General features: G+C 37.6%; 1 protein-coding gene across 1 annotated transcript in view; it reads right to left on the bottom strand.

Moving 5' to 3' along the window:
* LOC121413520 overlaps positions 1-17,933 on the bottom strand; it is an 83,484-nt gene extending 65,551 nt beyond the window's left edge. Inside the window, exon 1 of the mRNA XM_041606353.1 lies at positions 16,956-17,933. Within this exon, the coding sequence (XP_041462287.1) occupies positions 16,956-17,444 (489 nt within the window). The 5' untranslated portion in view covers positions 17,445-17,933. The remainder of the gene's footprint in view (positions 1-16,955) is intronic.
* Between the last annotated feature and the right edge of the window lie 205 nt (positions 17,934-18,138).

Genomic DNA, 18,138 nt, shown 5'->3' with positions numbered 1-18,138 from the left:
CTAAATGCAACTCCTGGAAATAATGTGTTGAATATTGCATATTTGTGAGGATTCAAGTACATGTACATACTTTATGTAAATTTCTAATAAGATTTTTTTTATATCTATAATGAAAGATTGTGGGCTTTTATTTTAACCTAATCCATTTTTAATTAGTAAAAACAGCCTACATGCCAGCGTCACCATTAGAGACTTTAGATTTATTTTACACAATATACAGTTGAGAGCCCTTCTACGTGTACTTCATTTCTTTGATCCAATCTCTGCTCAACCCCCTTCCCCACTTTATCTCTCTCTCCCCCTCTCCCTATCCTTTTATTCATCCTCAACATATGCACATTGCTACTCAATTAAAATCTAATTATTTCCATTGAGGAATTGCAAAAACATCTCCACCATTTGCCTTACAGATATAACTACTCAATCAAAGAACAACTGATACAATGCCTGAGATACAAGAGTCTGAATGGTCGTTTTCTATTTTAAGACGTCTTCACCAACATCTTGAAGAGACCAGCGGACTATTTACACACTGGTGAATGTTTAAGAAAAGCATTTGACCAACTGCAAATATAACAAACCCCTTCAAAGCTCCAAGTCAGACTAAAATAATCTTTTGGCAGAAAAGTGAACAATTAAACTTCTTCTAGTTGTTTAAATGCTTTTAAGTAATAAATACAAAGTAAGGCACATTCCTCGAAGAACTTCCAATATGTATTTTACCCTTCAAATTTGAGGATAAAATCTGAATTATAACAATTAAGCTGCAACTATCAAAACAATTACAAGCAAAGACATAAATAATTTGCCAATTTTACATGAAGGTATCCATGAAGATGTATAAGACTGGGTTCAATAAGTGCAAAGTTTTCTACAATAAAAGGAAAATAAAAAATAATTTGAGATACTGAACATCATGAATCAATAATCTTTCTGCTATAAAAAGGAGAGTTTAATTCTCAATTGGAAAAAAATACAATAGTAGGCATACTCTCTATATATATAACAATTTGCACAAAGTTAAACGAAACATAGAATAACAAATTATTCATTCATGATCACCCATGCAGTCATAACACGAATGTTGTTATTGATATCCTAATGACAATCTAACAAAAATATTCTCAATCACTCAGGGGCAATACATACAATACACCTGACCTCTGTGACCCAATGAAGCACAAACAATTAAACTATTTACTAACTAACTGCTTAATTGCACCTGCCTTTCCTCAATTTAGTATCAATTGGTCAGCTCTGTGCCTCAAACAACCACAGTTAAAGAAACTTGGCCATTGAGTGAGATCTCATTTCACCTATGTATTAATTAAGGTTCACTAATTCAATTGTTATTGTGTAGATGCAAGGGTATACCAGAATACAGTACTGTGTTGACCCTGGGCCAATCATTCTTCTTTTTTTCTTTATACCTTTCTTGAGATTTCATTTTTTTTTTCAAATCTAATAGAAGCCTCACAAATGACATGGATTGGTGCAGTATGGTAATGTGAAGACCTGAAGTAATCAAGTTTCACCTATACAGCATTAGTGTGAAACACACATACATGTATATTCTGACAAATTTTTGCAAATGAAAGGGATTCAATCTTAAAAGACCCCTTAAAATACACAGGAATTTTAGGTTTATGCAGGCTAGCTTTTCCAGACATACGATTTTCACAAATACTGGACAGAACTTCCACTTTGATTTTCTGCAAAAATATAGAAATTAATATTTTGACCCTAACTGATTGATACATTGCATGATGGTGCAAATGATGATCAACAATTTGAATGTCTGAAAGCAACCTGTAGTTGACTTTAATATGCATTAGATCTTCAAACCTTGGCAAAAGAAAGCTGTAATAAAAACAGAATATATTTGGTTACATGTACATTAATAAAGCTCTAAGTCTATGCACTACCCTACTTATCACTATGCAGCCATCTAAGTTCACATTCTAAAAAAGGAAACCGGTCTCAAGAAAAGTCGAATGGGGCGTGAGAAAAACCGAACAGGAATTCATCCATAAAAAAGTCTTTAAAACCCATGTAATAAACAAAAAGCTGTATGCTGCTTTTGTAAGATTTTTTTGAGTAGGCTGGATTTGAGGTTTTGGAATAAAAACAGTTTCATGGACCAGTGGATTTTTGAGCATTTGTCCTGCAGATTAAGTAGGTCTTACCGTCCTACAGATACATGTAAAAACTGTACATTCTGTAGACCTGTATGGCCTACTATTATCCCAAAACTGCTTTTTTAACATTTATATTTTAACTTATCATCTCTGTATAAAAATGGAAGTAACTACATGTATCTGGCAATTAAATATGTGTTGGCATTTGGGCTACACATAACTTTTTTTTACAAGTTCTGAAAGTATCTCTGCATTCACATTGGTCTCTATGAAAAGAGAAAAATTCCCCCATGCCCGACATATGCATGTACAAGTATCAATCCCCTCCTTGCTTCCATCTCCATCAAGAGGTATGGGGGTACTTCAGGGCAAGTGATCTTGGTTGTACAGTAAACTTCACCAGCCACACATGTACATGAAAGTATTTGACTGAATGTGCAAATATATGAAATGGCAGGACTTACTGTACATGTATATGCATGCGCATAATTTATATATTCTATTGTAGTAGCCTAGAGCCTCTGTCTAAGACGCAAAAGCAGGGTGTGAATGGTCACAGGCATTCTTAAAGTAGACAACCGAAGAATCAAAAGTATTCTATAATGACTTTTTTTGGTCATCATTGTAAAGGGGAAGTTATATATATCAGATATATAACTTCACCTTTTAAAATAGTGATTAGAGTTTGCAGAAATCAGCTCTCAAAAATGACTTATTTTCATGGCATATTTCTGCCTTCGTCCGTCCTCTGGCGAGCTCCAGCTGAGTGACGTCACACCAGAAGCAGTGAGCAGCTGAGCAGACAGCAGCCCATTGAAGACTATCTTTCCAATCAGCGTTTTTTGCTCTTAGAATAGTTTATTCCTCTCAAGATTGGTCTTATTACATAGATAAAAGTTTTAATTTTCTGAACAGTAAAATGAAATGCACATTTAACATATTTTGGTAACCGATATTTAGCTTAGAAAAAATTATTTGTTTTCAAGAAATATACGTGAATAAACAAAGCATATTTTCACTTAGAAATCATGCTTGCACCACATTGATATTATTATCAATATAAAGCATAGACATTCGTCTTCACAACTGAATAAAAATTATGAAATTTAATTACGTAGCAAGTTCAGGAACCACAAAAAAACACGGCAATATATGATCGCGAAATGATTGGAATTGCACTTGGATTGCCGAAGCGTTACGAGGCAACTGCAGCGAACGCACTTTGTTCATATATCTTAATGAACACGGTCCATATAAAAACGTAATCTGTGGACAAATCTGTACGCACGCAGTTTTTTTTATGAGTGCGGGGATCCTGGTTCGAAACTCTTTGATTTTTTTTTGGTTCTGGATTTTTTTTTAAATTATGTTCCTTCCCCATTCCTATCAGCTCTTTTTTCTCTTTTTATTTTCATGTGAGATTCTATTCAGTCCTGTATTTATTAAATCTTACTTCTTAATTGCTGCTTTTGATTTTCAAGTTCTTGATAAGATTCTCTACATACTTATATTATGGGCAGCGACTCACTCACTCACTGACTGGAGTGGAGCAACACAATGACGACTGCAGTGGACAAAATTGGTCTTTACAGTCCACAATTCAATAAAAACGGGCAAAGGAACACAGTTCTGAATCACGTTTGGTCTGAAGTTGTCAAAAACAGAAATTGAATATCACATTACATGAAGAAAACGGTAAATTCGGAAGATATTTAACAGGTCAGTAAGGTGATTCAGTGCATGATGCACAGAGAGATGATGAGCACGTCGATTGTGTGACGTCATAATTCTCGACCGTTTTCGGCTGCGTGATTGTCGGTCTGGGGGGCTGAGAAGGGTGTCTAATAGTTTCATTTCTTGCATTTCCACGACATCTATAAGACTTTTTAGTGACATATTTGTGTATAAAAAGACAATACCTTTCCATCCATATATAATTTGTCTATAATCATCACTTTCGTGAAATTTTCTTCGTTGGTCTCCTTTAAAAAGAACTTCTATGACTTTGCCCCTCCTTGGATATACATGTACATGTATAGTGTGAACAGAGAGTATGTGTAACAGTAGGTGGTTTCAGACCGCCTCGAAGTTCGTCAGTTCCAGGTATTCTCTGATCGGGAAATTTACCCCGATCAGAAAATACCAGGTATTTTGGTAATGTGAAAGCAAACTACGCGTAATTTCCCCGAAAGAAAATACCCGCTAAATAGTAGGTACTTGGTGAAATTACGAGAACTTTCGCGGGGATTTTTCCAAGGTCGCAGGTATTTTGGCGATGTGAAAGCAAATTACGGGAACTTTTACCCCAGCGTGTCGTTGGGCGTGGGAGCTGTGGGTGGCTGCTGGGCTAGTGATTTTGAATCTCGCGCCTTGCCTGCTTATCAGACCATACTATGCGCATGCTCGTAACTTCAGGAACTTATCCCGAAGGGTATGTTTCGGGGCGGTGTGAATGCAGGAATAATTAATGGGTATTTTTTAGCCGAAAACAGTTCCCGTAATTTAACGGGGATTCTTGTGATCGAGGCGGTTTGAAACCACCTAGTGTGCTCAGTGAACAGTGCGCTTGGCCAATTAATTACATGGTTGATTTTGAATAGAATATCCTTATAATCCCAGCAGTATTATTACAAACATTTTCTTTCTCTCTTTCTCATTATTTTTTCTCTTTTATTTCCTCTCTCTCTCTTTGAAGTACATCCATGTATGGCTGCAGATGCATGTATGCAATAGTTACTGCAGTGTACATGAATAAAAAGCTACATGTCGGTCTACATGTGTATATGTAGACCGACATGTATATATACTTGATGGAGTAAATTACAGAGCTGGTGACATTCTTTGTTAAAATGTGTCAATGTGAACATACATGTATTCACTTTAAATTCATTGCATGCATTGATCATTCAATCAGAACACTTTTACTGTTTTGTGAATGAAAGCAGTATATATTTTGTTGGCATACATTTATGTATTATGATGCAAATTAGCCAACATATTACTCGTCTTCATATTTTTCATTAAAAGGTGGATTTGTAATATGGATCTTCATAAACAAATGCACTGCAGGCCAGCTTACAATGATTATTCACAGCATGATTTCATAAAATTTATAATGTACATGTACCATAATATATGCCTACAATGCTGTATAAGTAAATTGTAGTATGAATAAAAAAACTTTCTTTAAATTCTGTTTGTGTAAAATTGTCGGTCTTCATGTACAGTAATATCAAAATTTGTAAATTTCTACTTCATGGTACATGTATGTCACATAAATGTAAGTACCTGTTTAGATGATTTGGAGTACATGTATATCCTGTAAGGAATAAGGGGTGGTACATTGTATTAGAGTAGGCCAACAGAAGTGATGACGTCATAAAAAAAACTTTTTTGGCATGTCAGCGTTTTTCATACCATATTTTGGCAGAGAATGATGGAAAACACCCAGTATAAAAAATTTGATGGGAATCGGTCCATGGCCCCAAGAAATGACCTCCTGAATACATAAATGTATATTGGCCTGGTTCCTAACATTAGGTGGTTTCAAACAAGAATCCCCGTTAAATTACGAGAACTTTTTAAGGCTAAAAAATACCCGTTAATTATTCCTGCATTCACACCGCCCCGAAACACATCCTTAGGGATAAGTTCCCGAAGTTACGAGCATGCGCAGTATGGTCTGATAAGCAGGCAAGGCGGGAGATTCAAAATCACTAGCCCAACAGCCACCCACGCCGCCGCGCCCAACGACACGCTGGGATAAAAGTTCCCGTAATTTGCTTTCACATCGCCAAAATACCTGCGACCTTGGAAAAATCCCCACGAAAGTTCTCGTAATTTCGCCAAGTACCTACTATTTAGCGGGTATTTTCTTTCGGGGATATTACGCGTAGTTTGCTTTCACATTACCAAAATACCTGGTATTTTCTGATCGGGGTAAATTTCCCGATCAGAGAATACCTGGAACTGGCGAACTTCGAGGCGGTCTGAAACCGCCTATTTAGAACCAGACCAATAAACTTCAATGGGGCTAATTATGTATTCATGAGGTCATTTCTTGTGGACCCATGGACAGATTCCAGCCAAATTTGGGTTGTTGGGTTTTTGCATCCAGGGAGGGGGGGGGGGGGCATTTCATCAATATTTTTGTCTGACAAGTTGTCAGATCTGACAACTTTCCAGGATTTTGATTGGTTGAGAAGCACTCTTACTAAAGTAACTGTTGGATAAAACGTCTGACAAGTCCTTCCATGAAACGCTCCCCAGCTCTACTAAAATATGGTATAAAAAATAATGACATGCAAAAAAAGAAAAAATTATGATGTCACACTTACATGTAGCTTCGGTACTCTATATACACTGTATATAGACAGACACATGAACATACAGCTTACTGTACTAGTTCTGCTAGGAAATATATTCTACACTCTACAGACTCAAAATTAGGTGGGTTGTTTGGGGGGTACATGTAGCAATGCAAATGATGATCATCATGATAGAAATGAGGAAACATGATCAGACAACAATCTTCAATGTACCAAATTACAACTTTGTTTGAGAAATCGGTCTGCCATCTCTAAACTCCTTTCATAGGAATGTTGTATTTGATGATTCAGAGCTATGTCATTTCATAATTAACAGATAATTACTTACATGATTAACATGTAAACATCACCTTAGATGTAAACATTGTACATGCACAATGTAGCTGACCTACAGATTTGAATCAACTGAGAAATACAATATACATCTATTTACATTTTACAATGTATAATATATGATTATAACACCAGTATAGAGTCCTGATTCTTGGATTTACATGTATAATAAATGATTATACATGTAAATCGAAGAATCAGGACTCTATACTGGTCTGCATATGAAACTATACATTATTTCTCTGTTCTTTAATAGATTGAGAGGGCAATGTAGAATTTTTATTTCATGTTTATTCAACATTTTTATTCCCTGATGCATGGACATTGAAGTTTTGAAATTTGATCTTTCAGCTGGACTATAAACCTATTTTACATATTTTCACGTAATATTTTATTCTATATCCTACTTTTCATTGCATGCCTGTATGTTTGCAAACAGTTTTAAAGTCATGACATGGACCTACATTAAGTAGGTCCATGATAGAAATGAAACATACACTGTAAGGCCTACTTTATTCTTTTGCCTATCCATGATTACCGAGTCCTGAGGCAATTCAAATATTTTTGTACTGACTTCTAATCAATGTATATGGCCTGCACTTTTTCTATTGCATAAAATTCAAATAAATAATATCATAGCTTGTTCCAGTATACAAAATAGAAAATTTGTTCTGAAGTATATACAGCAATCATGGATGGGGAAAAAAGTTATTTATTCGGAGTATTACAAGGGCAAATATTTGTGAAAGATTAAAGTTTAAGTCCACTATAAAGGGGGCAATGGTTGCTCACATGTATATTCTGCTGGTAATTGGTATCCATAACACTATAATCAGAATCTTACAACTTTTACAACTGATAGGGGTCCTACCCCTTTCATAAACCCAATTATGCGACTAATAGCAGCATAATTTGATCATAAAATCGGAGGAGGACCAGAGTTATCCGCATTATTTTGATGCTGCTATTATCCGCATAATAGCAGCATCGGGACCAGATTTTGACTTTATGAACGCATAATTTCCAAATAATGCGGATAATTGCTATGGTGCGGTCACAAGGTCACCCTTTTCCAACACCACCGCATCGGAGGGGGCGTGTCCAGTTGTCATGACGATTGTCTGCCTTTTTCAGGACGGGCGCTCTTAAAAAAAAAACGTGCAGATTATTTTCAGAAATTGTGAACGCATTTATTGAATTATCCGCTTTACCCTTAGGCGGCTAATTGGAGGATGGGTTTATGAAAGGGTATGAATCAAAAAAAAATTAAAAATATGTCCTGGATTATCTTACACTGTACATAGCTAATTTTACATGCTTTTGTTCACTTGTTATGCCTAAATGTACAATGTACATACAATGTACATGTATGTATTACTAGCATCTAGTCATTCTTGTGGGGCCTTGAGGATACATGTACCTTTTCTCAGTTTTGGATCTGGTAACATCTTCAATTAGGCCTACACATTCCCACTTTTTACCAGCATTTGTTTCTTGCCATATATCTGTTTGAAAATAATTTAACAAAATCATGAAGTTTCACTTCAAAATGATATTGTATACATGTAGTTGCATATACCGGTATATCACTTGAACCAATTGAGATGTAATGTAGGCCTACATGTTGTTTGGGTTTCTTCTTTTGCAATTTCTTCTTTAAAATGTATTGCTAGTAAAACTGTGATGCATTTAACAATAATCTGCTGTTGTAAAACCCTACTAATACATGTAGCTTGTTGTACGCGAGCAAATGAGGCTGAACGTCAAACATTCATACTGTTATATAACGCTTGATAAATCAGATAGACATCTCTCTATTCACGCTTTACAAATATTACCCCAGATTCTGGCATGCCCGCAAACAACGTATAAAGCACTTTCTCCACTTCCTGGGGAGCATTCCAAAAAGAGCTCCAAAACTCTATTGCTAGACATACTACATAGGCTTTCACATTTTACTGGGTACCCATTTACCACCTGGGTGGAGAGTGACAAAGTATGGATTAACGCCTTGCCAACGGACTGTTAGGCTATGGTGGGATTCAAACACACAACCCTCTGATTACAAGACAAGTGTCAGAACCACTACACCACGATGTTGGGCCTCCATGTAGGCCTATGCCATAAGTAAGCATGTTTATCCACACCATGGGCTGTCAACAAGTCTACAAAAGCTGGTAAATGGGGTTGTTTTTCATTCTGACATCATTTGAAATTCAATCTCAAGAGGAATAAAATTCTGGCATACCTGAAGCCAACGGAGCATGACCTCTAAACCCTGTAGACTACCCACCCATCCCGCAGACCCCAAACATTGAGCAAGAAAGTGAACACTACATGTATACTAGGGTAAATGATTCCTGTCCATGGTGCATTTTAATGGCCTCTTTTTCATGCATTATGATGGTGGAGGTAAAAGTATGTACATGTACATGTAGGCCAATACCTGTACACAATGTATTAAGCAGTCTCCCAAATAAAATGAACATCATTTTGAATTTGAAAAGAACACTGTATGGCTTGATTAAAGACCATGTACAAAAACACAGGTACATGTACCGTGTAGTCACAGGCTTACTCCCGAGTCCAAACATTCTACCACACATGCAGATGATGCAGTCACTACCAGGTCCAAGTTCTTGACCATGTATCCATCACAGGAGGCGCTCTCTCTTCAGAGGTTAAAGGTCATCAAGAGATAAGCAGATGCTGTGAAGGCTTCCACTCAAAAATAACACAGCCTACATCAATGTAAAAATTTATGTACAGGGCTCCCCCAAAATTTACTGTCCGACTATCTTTCCAGGAGGAGGGATGGAGGGAGGCCTAGGAGAGGGCCCGGCATTCCCCCCCCCCTTCCCTTTGGTAAAATTTTACTTTCATTGTCACTATCAGAGCACACAAAGACTTGGCCTACACTGGCTACAGTAGGCCTGCATGTGTATGTACATGTACATTGTAAACTGTATTTTGGAAAGTACATGTATAGCCCTGTGCCCCCTCCCCTCCCCATGGTATCAGGCTACATGATTTATCACATAAAGTATATGCACAATATTGATTCTCATGTGAATGAGAAGATAAGGTGGATAAGGATGATAGATTACTAAATCCCTGTATAATAGACTGTACACATACGTAAACTACTATGAAGTAATGTTTTTCATGAAGAGGAGCTTTTCATTGAAAGTAGTGACAAGCGACAGGTGGTTTAACCGACCACCAGGAAAGACATTTCTATGTCATTTCACAGTCTTCTTCAATACAATAATCAATAGCACCTGTACATTCACACAATGACTTGGTGAAGAAGATGATAAAAAAGCAAACTTATATGATGTGGTCTAGCTGTGCATATGCACGTAGCCACATACAGACTCTTTCATACCGTTTTCATACTGAAGGCGAAGTGGAGTTACTCCGGAATAACTCCGGATTGAGTTTATACGCTTGTACTGCGGACCGACTTTAAACCCCCTTTCATATTGGCAAGCACCGCAGCGGTGTATCCGCAGTCGTTGCCATGGTTTCCAAGCGAGTTCGCGCCATACGTGTGGCGAGATCACAGCGATAAGCGCATACCGCATTTCCGGTGCGGAGTAACTCCGTTTGTAACCCTCTTCTCGAAGTGGGTTGAGTACTCCGCTTTGAATCCGGATCGAACTAATCTCAGAATTTTCATATTGCCCTCCAAAGTGGAGTAACTCCTCCTGGGGCCCGTTGCATAAAAGTTTTTAACTGAGAAAACTCAGGTTGCTTTTACCAGAGTTTTTGCCCTGTGTGACAGTCAATGGCAGAAATCAGACAAACCTTAGTTTTCAGCTTTTACCAGAGTTTTCTCAGGTAAAAAGTTTTATGCAACAGGCCCCTGGACTCCGGACTAACTCCACTTCGGCTCTCACTATGAAAGGGGTATCAGTGATCTGAGAGTGATCTATTAATAGGCAAAATAGGCCTACGTTTTTGTTTTGAAACAGGTAAGAAAGCTGAAGTACAATTCTACCCTCATCATTCTTGTCAGGAATGTTTCATCCTCAAAATTCCTCGCCAGGGTTTTCTACTTCTGGTATTCAAGAGCACTTCAGGTTGAAATCCAAACTCAAATGAAATGGATAATTGTCAATATACATGTACGTACATTTAGTGCAACTAATGACTTTGTTTACTTTATACTATTCATTCATTTTTATTTCATTTTTAATACCAAAATACCAAAAGATATTAAAACTTAAAAGATGGGAATTGCTGCTACCCTGTTTGGCGTTCAACGATTTACTGTAAGCCAAGGGATAGAGCAATGTTGATCTGGTGCTGCACAGTGGCTGCTGGTCCTACAATCAATTGGGCAAAATGAATTTTCAGACTACCCTGTACATGTATTTCTGTTTCAGATTTCAATTTTGAACAATACAAATAATATGGGTTTTCATTTTATTTTCAAGTCAAACCCCAGTGTATTTTTCTCCCCTGCTTCAGACTGACACACAATATTCAATTGGAACCATAAAGTCAATTCAAATACATGTACACTCAATACAGCATTGCAATTCATTAAATTCACTAAGTCAATCTTGACTACAAATACATGAAGGGCCTGTATATTGTAAACTGTGCAATTCCAACCTTCAAAGAATATCAACAATGGCTGATTTTTATTGAAAATCTGACCAATCAAACTCAAACATGGTAGATTTTTCTGGTTGATAGTCCACTCTAAGTAGCACTAAAAGTGAAATAAAATGAAATGAAAAGTTCAGCTTTACACCAAGCCCCAGAATCGTGTTTGCACTTTGCAAATTTGAAGGTCTATTCACAAAATATGGGTAAATACTGTGCACCACTATTTTTTCCACTAGTACTATTGTAAAATCTCTCCTGGAATGGTTATGACTACACATAGAAAGGGCAAGCCAATGAGTGTATTCATTACTGTAATGTGGAACACTTGTACTGTACTGCAATATGGAACAAGGATAATTCTATCAATAATTCCTGTAGTAAAAATACTTTAGTTTGGATTGTTTAATGATGACAAAGTACGGAAAAATAACATTCTGACACTCTATAGACAGCCATGTAAAACTTCAAATAGTAAAAGGCTGTGAAGTTATGTATTTATTTTTAAATAAAAATAGGCAGTGCAATTTGATTTTATTTTAATATTACATGTAGATTGGTTTTCCCATTTTTTACAGACATGCCACCACAGATAAAAGAATCGCACAATGGCAAATTTCTAGTATCAAGGTCTGTGCAATACATGTAGCTTCTCAACATCAGCATACGGTTATTACGGTTAGGCCTGGGACTTTCGGGTTTTTTTCTTTTCGGGTACCCGTGGTAATTTTCGGGCGGGTACCCGGGTACCCGAAAATCATGTCGCTCGAAATATGACTGGTGGAAAAACCCCATAGGTGACGTCATCATCAAGCCAATGCGATGCAAGCCAATTTATGAATGAAAATATAGTAAGCATGCGCATTGCAAGCCTCAGCCCCACGCAGTATTCTGTCAAAACGAGTCTGCAATACTCTGTCACCTCGTACCAAAATCGACCTAGAAATCCACTTTTCTATATTTTATATGAATTATAAAAGGTATTCTCAGAGGATCTGTTTTCCCACCGATACCGCACTGGTAAGCAAATTTTTATTACTTCTTGCTTTTCCGTCAAAATCTTACGAAGTAGCGTCGATATTACATCGTGTTCGTGAGTTTGTAGAATCTATCGCTACGTGAACAAAGTCAATTGATTTCCGGGTTTCGGAGCGTCAAATGCGCCAGCCAATCACGATCGTGTTACCATTTTCGGTTTATGATGAACTGAAAATGGTATCAAGAACGTGATTGGCTGGCGCCTCGTATGCTCCGAAACCCGGAAATCAATTGACTTTGTTCACGTAGCGATAGATTCTACAAACTCACAAACACGATGCAACATCGACGCTACTTCGTAAGATTTTGACGGAAAAGCAAGAAGTAATAAAAATTTGCTTACCAGTGCGGTATCGGTGGGAAAACAAATCCTCTGAGAATACCTTTTATAATTCATATAAAATATAGAAAAGTGGATTTCTAGGTCGATTTTGGTACGAGGTGACAGAGTATTGCAGACTCGTTTTGACGGAATACTGCGTGGGGCTGAGGCTTGCAATGCGCATGCTTACTATATTTTCATTCATAAATTGGCTTGCGTCGCAGTGGCTGGATGACGTCACTGCGCTGCAAAAGAAACATGGCGATGATTGAACGATCTCAGTCACATCATCATCACTTGAAAAACTAGTATATTTAAGGATATTTCGAGGGTAATTGGTGAGATTCAAAATGAGACTTGTGTACTTATGTGAAGAGTTTACAATCATGTCTTACACTACGCAATACAAATCAAATGTACGTTATACTGGTGAGCAATTTTCGGGTATCGGGTATTGATTTTTCTACCCGGGTACCCGACGCTTCCGGGCGGGACCCGGGTACCCGGGTTTTAGTCCCAGCCCTAATTACGGTACAACAAAAATGATTCAAATTTACAGATTCAAATTTTACAAAACTTGCACTTGTACATGTAGAGTAACCCCCAACCTCTAATACATACATACATTGTACAAAATGAATCATTAAAGGTCAAGTCCACCTCAGAAAAGTGTTGATTTGAATCAATAGAGAAAAGTCAGACAAGCACAATGCTGAAGATTTCATCAAAATCGGATGTAAACTAAGAAAGTTATGACATTTCAAAGTTTCGCTTATTCTTAAGAAAATAGTTATATGAACGAACCAGTTACATGTACATCCAAATGAGAGAGTTGATGATGTCACTCACTAACTATTTCTTTTGTTTTTTATTGTTTTAATTATACAATATTTCAATTTTTACAAATTTGACGATTAGGACCTCCTTGCCTGAAGCACAAAATGTTAAAATAATGGAATTCCACGTGTTCGGGGAGGAATGAAACTTCATTTCACATGACAATGACGAGAAAATCAAAATATTTCATATTTCAAACAATAAAAAACAAATAGTGAGTGAATGACATCATCGACTCTCATTTGGATGTAGCTGGCTCGTTCATAACTGTTTTTGTGAAATGAAGCGAAATTTTGAAATGTCATAACTTTCTTATTTTACATCCGATTTTGAGGAAATTTTCAGTGTTATGCTTGAATTTTTCTCTTTTTATTCAAATCAATTTTTTGTTGGGGTGGACTTGTCCTTTAAATTCACCATGCATCTATTAAATTAAACATCCCCATGAGGACAAATTGGCTATTCAACATGAATGACAAAAATTATGTTAATTCAATATTTGCAACCTAAAGCAAATACTGTACCACTCACAGACACAGTCCCATCAATGTACAATGTACATAGGTATGACTAGGTTATTCATAATAATCTGTCAATATAAATATTTCTTTTCATTTGAGATCAGTTTTCCCTAGTCGTATCCCCATGAGAAGTTGACAGATCTAAACGGCTTGTTCTTGTTGTTAAACGTCCTGCCCACTGATTGCTGCCGAGATCTTATCTAGGGTTGTAATATGGATCTAACATAAATCCTTCACATACGTACAGTAAAAGGAAATTTCCATACTTTTGGCTCTTAAAACTATTATAAAAAACCATTGAATCATTGATTGATCGTAGCCTACAGGACATGTGGCCCCTGGGGGTATCATGTCACTGGGAGGTTGTGCATGTGAAGCCCCTGGGAGGGTGGGGACCCCCTGCGAAGATGTCAATCCTTGACATACATAATAAAGATAGGTCACAGAGAGGTGACTGGTAGAAAAAAGAATAGTACCAAACAAAACATTGCACTGCACAGAAGTAAACAATGCCCACCTTCGTTCTGTTATTCTTTCATTTCACGACTGAACATCTATGGAGTCAATGACTTTTGACAGATGAAATTTCCCATAATATATATTTTTTTCATTAATGTACATGTATTGACACAGTACTGTGTGACTTCACTTCATTTAACCTGGCCCTCATTTCTCTGAAATTCTTCTTTTTCAGGCAGCATCCTCAAACCATCTTTGCTATAGCCTTTATGTACTTTAACACCAATTGCATGCTAATTTGTTCTAAACCCTACACTATTCTTAATCCCAAACTCCAGAGTTTCATTTGGCCAACAAGGTGTTGTGAAGTGTACCAGACCATCACTGGGGATAATGATGCTGAGGATCAAGGTTCTAGTCCTGGTCAGCTCGTTCAGATGGTGACGTTTAAGGTTGGGCCCAGACGTACAGTGTTATAATGATATAGATTTAAGTCCAAAAACTGAATTTACAAACACACACATACCAGTAATTTTTACTCTTTGCACTTGATTCCGTATGTGTACACTGTGCAGTCGTCTCAATTTGTAATTTCAAAGCCGGGAGTTGGGAAATTTCCTCTTTTTTTTCAAGTCAAAGTAAAATAACCCCAGTCTGTAAACATGAAGGATAATAATATTGGTTCTCTGATCTTCCTGATTCAGGGTTATAGTCCCAATACCTATCTCACTCTCAGAGTCCAATTTGGCATAGAATTACTATTTTACAACATGCTTTACCTACTTTTGCAAGATCAGATGCATCCATGTTGGGTGGACCCAATCGGGTAATATTGGGTACAAAAAGATAGACCCTCACAAAATTAGTATCAGGGCCGTTCTCATTTGACCACAGTGATTTGACTTGTGAGCTCATTGCGATCTTTTAACCTCTTGATTCACACTGGAGCAAAACATTGAAATCTTTCTGGACCCGTATCTACATCGGGGTCTTTTGGACACGAGTGCACTTGCGCAATGGAATCATTGCTTTGCCTATTGGCAACGCACAATATTTAAACAAAACATCACAGAGTTTCGGATCATTGGATGCACGTCGCAAGTTATTTACTCGCGATAATAGAAAAACCACAAGATGACTCACAATATTTCGCGCAGTCTTGATCGGGAAGTTTCGTGCAGTTTTTCTGTTCTCATTCAGAAAAACGGCACAAATCATTACGATGATTCACTGCAAGTGTGAATACCCGTCATGGTATTTTCGTCTTTTCGATTTGTAAATTACAAATTACTGTACAGAAATTTACATCCACATACACATGGAGATGATGCAGGTACATGTACACATGTGGTGGTGATATTTCATTGGTGGTGGTCACTGTCATTCATATTAATGATGGTGGTACATGTAGTTGAGGTGGTTGCTTGGTGATGGAGATGATGATGGAAATGGTGGTGATGATTGTACAGGTACATGTAACATGATGGTGATAGTGACAAGGTGGTGGTGGCAAAGCTGATGATGGTGGTGGTGTTGTTGCAGGTTTTAGTGGTAGTGGTGATGGTGGTAGTGATGATGATGGTAGTGGTAGTGATGATGATGGTAGTGGTGGTGATGATTGTGGTGGTGGTGGCGATGAGATTATAAAAATGACAATGAAAGTGATGATGAAGTGGCAGAGGAGGAAAATGTTGGTGAAAGTGATAATTGTATGTATGTTGATGGTACATGACAGTGATGATGGCAACAGTAATGATGATTGTGATGTTTATGGTGTTGGTGATGATTGCGATGACATCATGAAGATGTTTACTAATGGTATTGAGAATTGATGATGTTGGCAAAGATGGTGGTGAAGTCAGTGATGATGAAATTAGTAATTAATGCAACTGATGGTGGTGCAATGGTGGTGGTGGTGGTAGCGCTGGGCAAAGGTGGTGGTGAATGATGAAGATGATGAATGATGATGTTGATGATGATAAATGATGCTTGTGATGATGGAGGTGATATGATGAATTAAAGATGATGATGATATGATGAATTAAAGATGATGATGACAATGATGATGATGGTGGTGGTGGTGATGATGACGATGTGGCTATGTTTGTGATGAAGGTTTTAACTAGTAATAGCAATGGTTCTAATAAGGTGATGTTTAAGTGCTACTGGTAACAGTGGTGCTGATGGTGGTAGGAGTGATAATAAATGAATGATGCATGATGGTAAAAGGAAAGTCATTGGTCGTTGATTTTCTTTCTTTAATATTGTAATTTTACAATTTGATCTAGACCTACATGTATCTTACCAAGAGATCTACATGTATCACTCATTAGATCTAATTTTTTGCTCTTTTTTTACTTACCGAAACTTTCCGTCCTTTGGGCAAAGTGGCGGTTACTGAAAAGTCTGATGATTGTTGCAACCGTGTATCAAACACCGAGTGCCAATCTTCCGTAGTTCTCTTCACAGTAGAATTAGATGGACTGCCGGACAGATCCGAGTCATATGATATGCTCTGACTCAACTGCCTTTCCACAACTGTTTCACGCTCGCCAAAGCCATATTCCTCCCAATCCTCATCTTCGATCTCTTCCACTATCACATCGTCTTCGTAAGTTGCAAAGTCTGTGGCAAACTGTCCTCTTGGAACATAACTAACTCCAGAATCCCTAGCATCATAAGAATTTCTTACTCTATGGGATTGGACACCGCTAAACATTCGAGAATTCCTTGGCTGCATCGACGCGCTGCCTCCACCGAGGTACTGTGGAGTACCCAAGCCGACGCGTCTCCGTCGAGAAGCCGCCGCCGATCCGTGCCACTGTGGATTGAAATTTGGACGAGATGCCATCTTGACGCCTCGTCTTCTCAACTGGTTTCTAAGTTTCACTCTTCACTTCAAAGCCGCCATGTCTTACCATTGCAATAACCATCAATCATAGACAACATTCATGATATTTAATCACACTGTAAATATCCCCAAGCTAAATAATGAGTGATGTTGCATCCATGTTTATAATGCAATTAGAACCATTCAACGAGCCGTCGCATCCCGGTTGCTATAACACTGGTTCCATGAACTGCAAGTGCAACCGCGGCGTCTCGTCGATCCCAACTCTTTTGCATTTGCGATGTATTTTGATATCCGATGTCTAATCCAAGGTCTTTACTTATGAAAGCATAATAAATGGTTTATTCCTCGTCTAATCTGAGTCGCATTCTGAGAGTAGAGATCCAGAACGGGAAATATTAACTTCACACACCTCCGAGAGTAGGATTTTCGACATCCATTACAGGTGATACGCATTATCGATCTTAGCTACCGGTTTTCTTTTACGGAGTTGCGCCGCCACAAGATGACGCCACGCAATACAAGCGAAACGGCACAATGAGCATTGAAAAGCTCCGATAATCCTTCCAAGCCAGTTAATAAACAAGCTCCTACCGGGTGCTGATGCAAATTTGACAAGCAAAAAAAAAAAAAAAAAAATGGGGGTTCACTAAAAATGAAGTTCATTTTCTGTTTTTTAAACTTTATATCACGC

Source organism: Lytechinus variegatus, chromosome 4 (assembly GCF_018143015.1).
Source record: "Lytechinus variegatus isolate NC3 chromosome 4, Lvar_3.0, whole genome shotgun sequence".
Lineage (NCBI taxonomy): Eukaryota > Metazoa > Echinodermata > Echinoidea > Temnopleuroida > Toxopneustidae > Lytechinus > Lytechinus variegatus.
The sequence above is the reverse complement of the archived record's forward strand: the minus strand, read 5'-3'. Positions and strand labels throughout refer to the sequence as shown.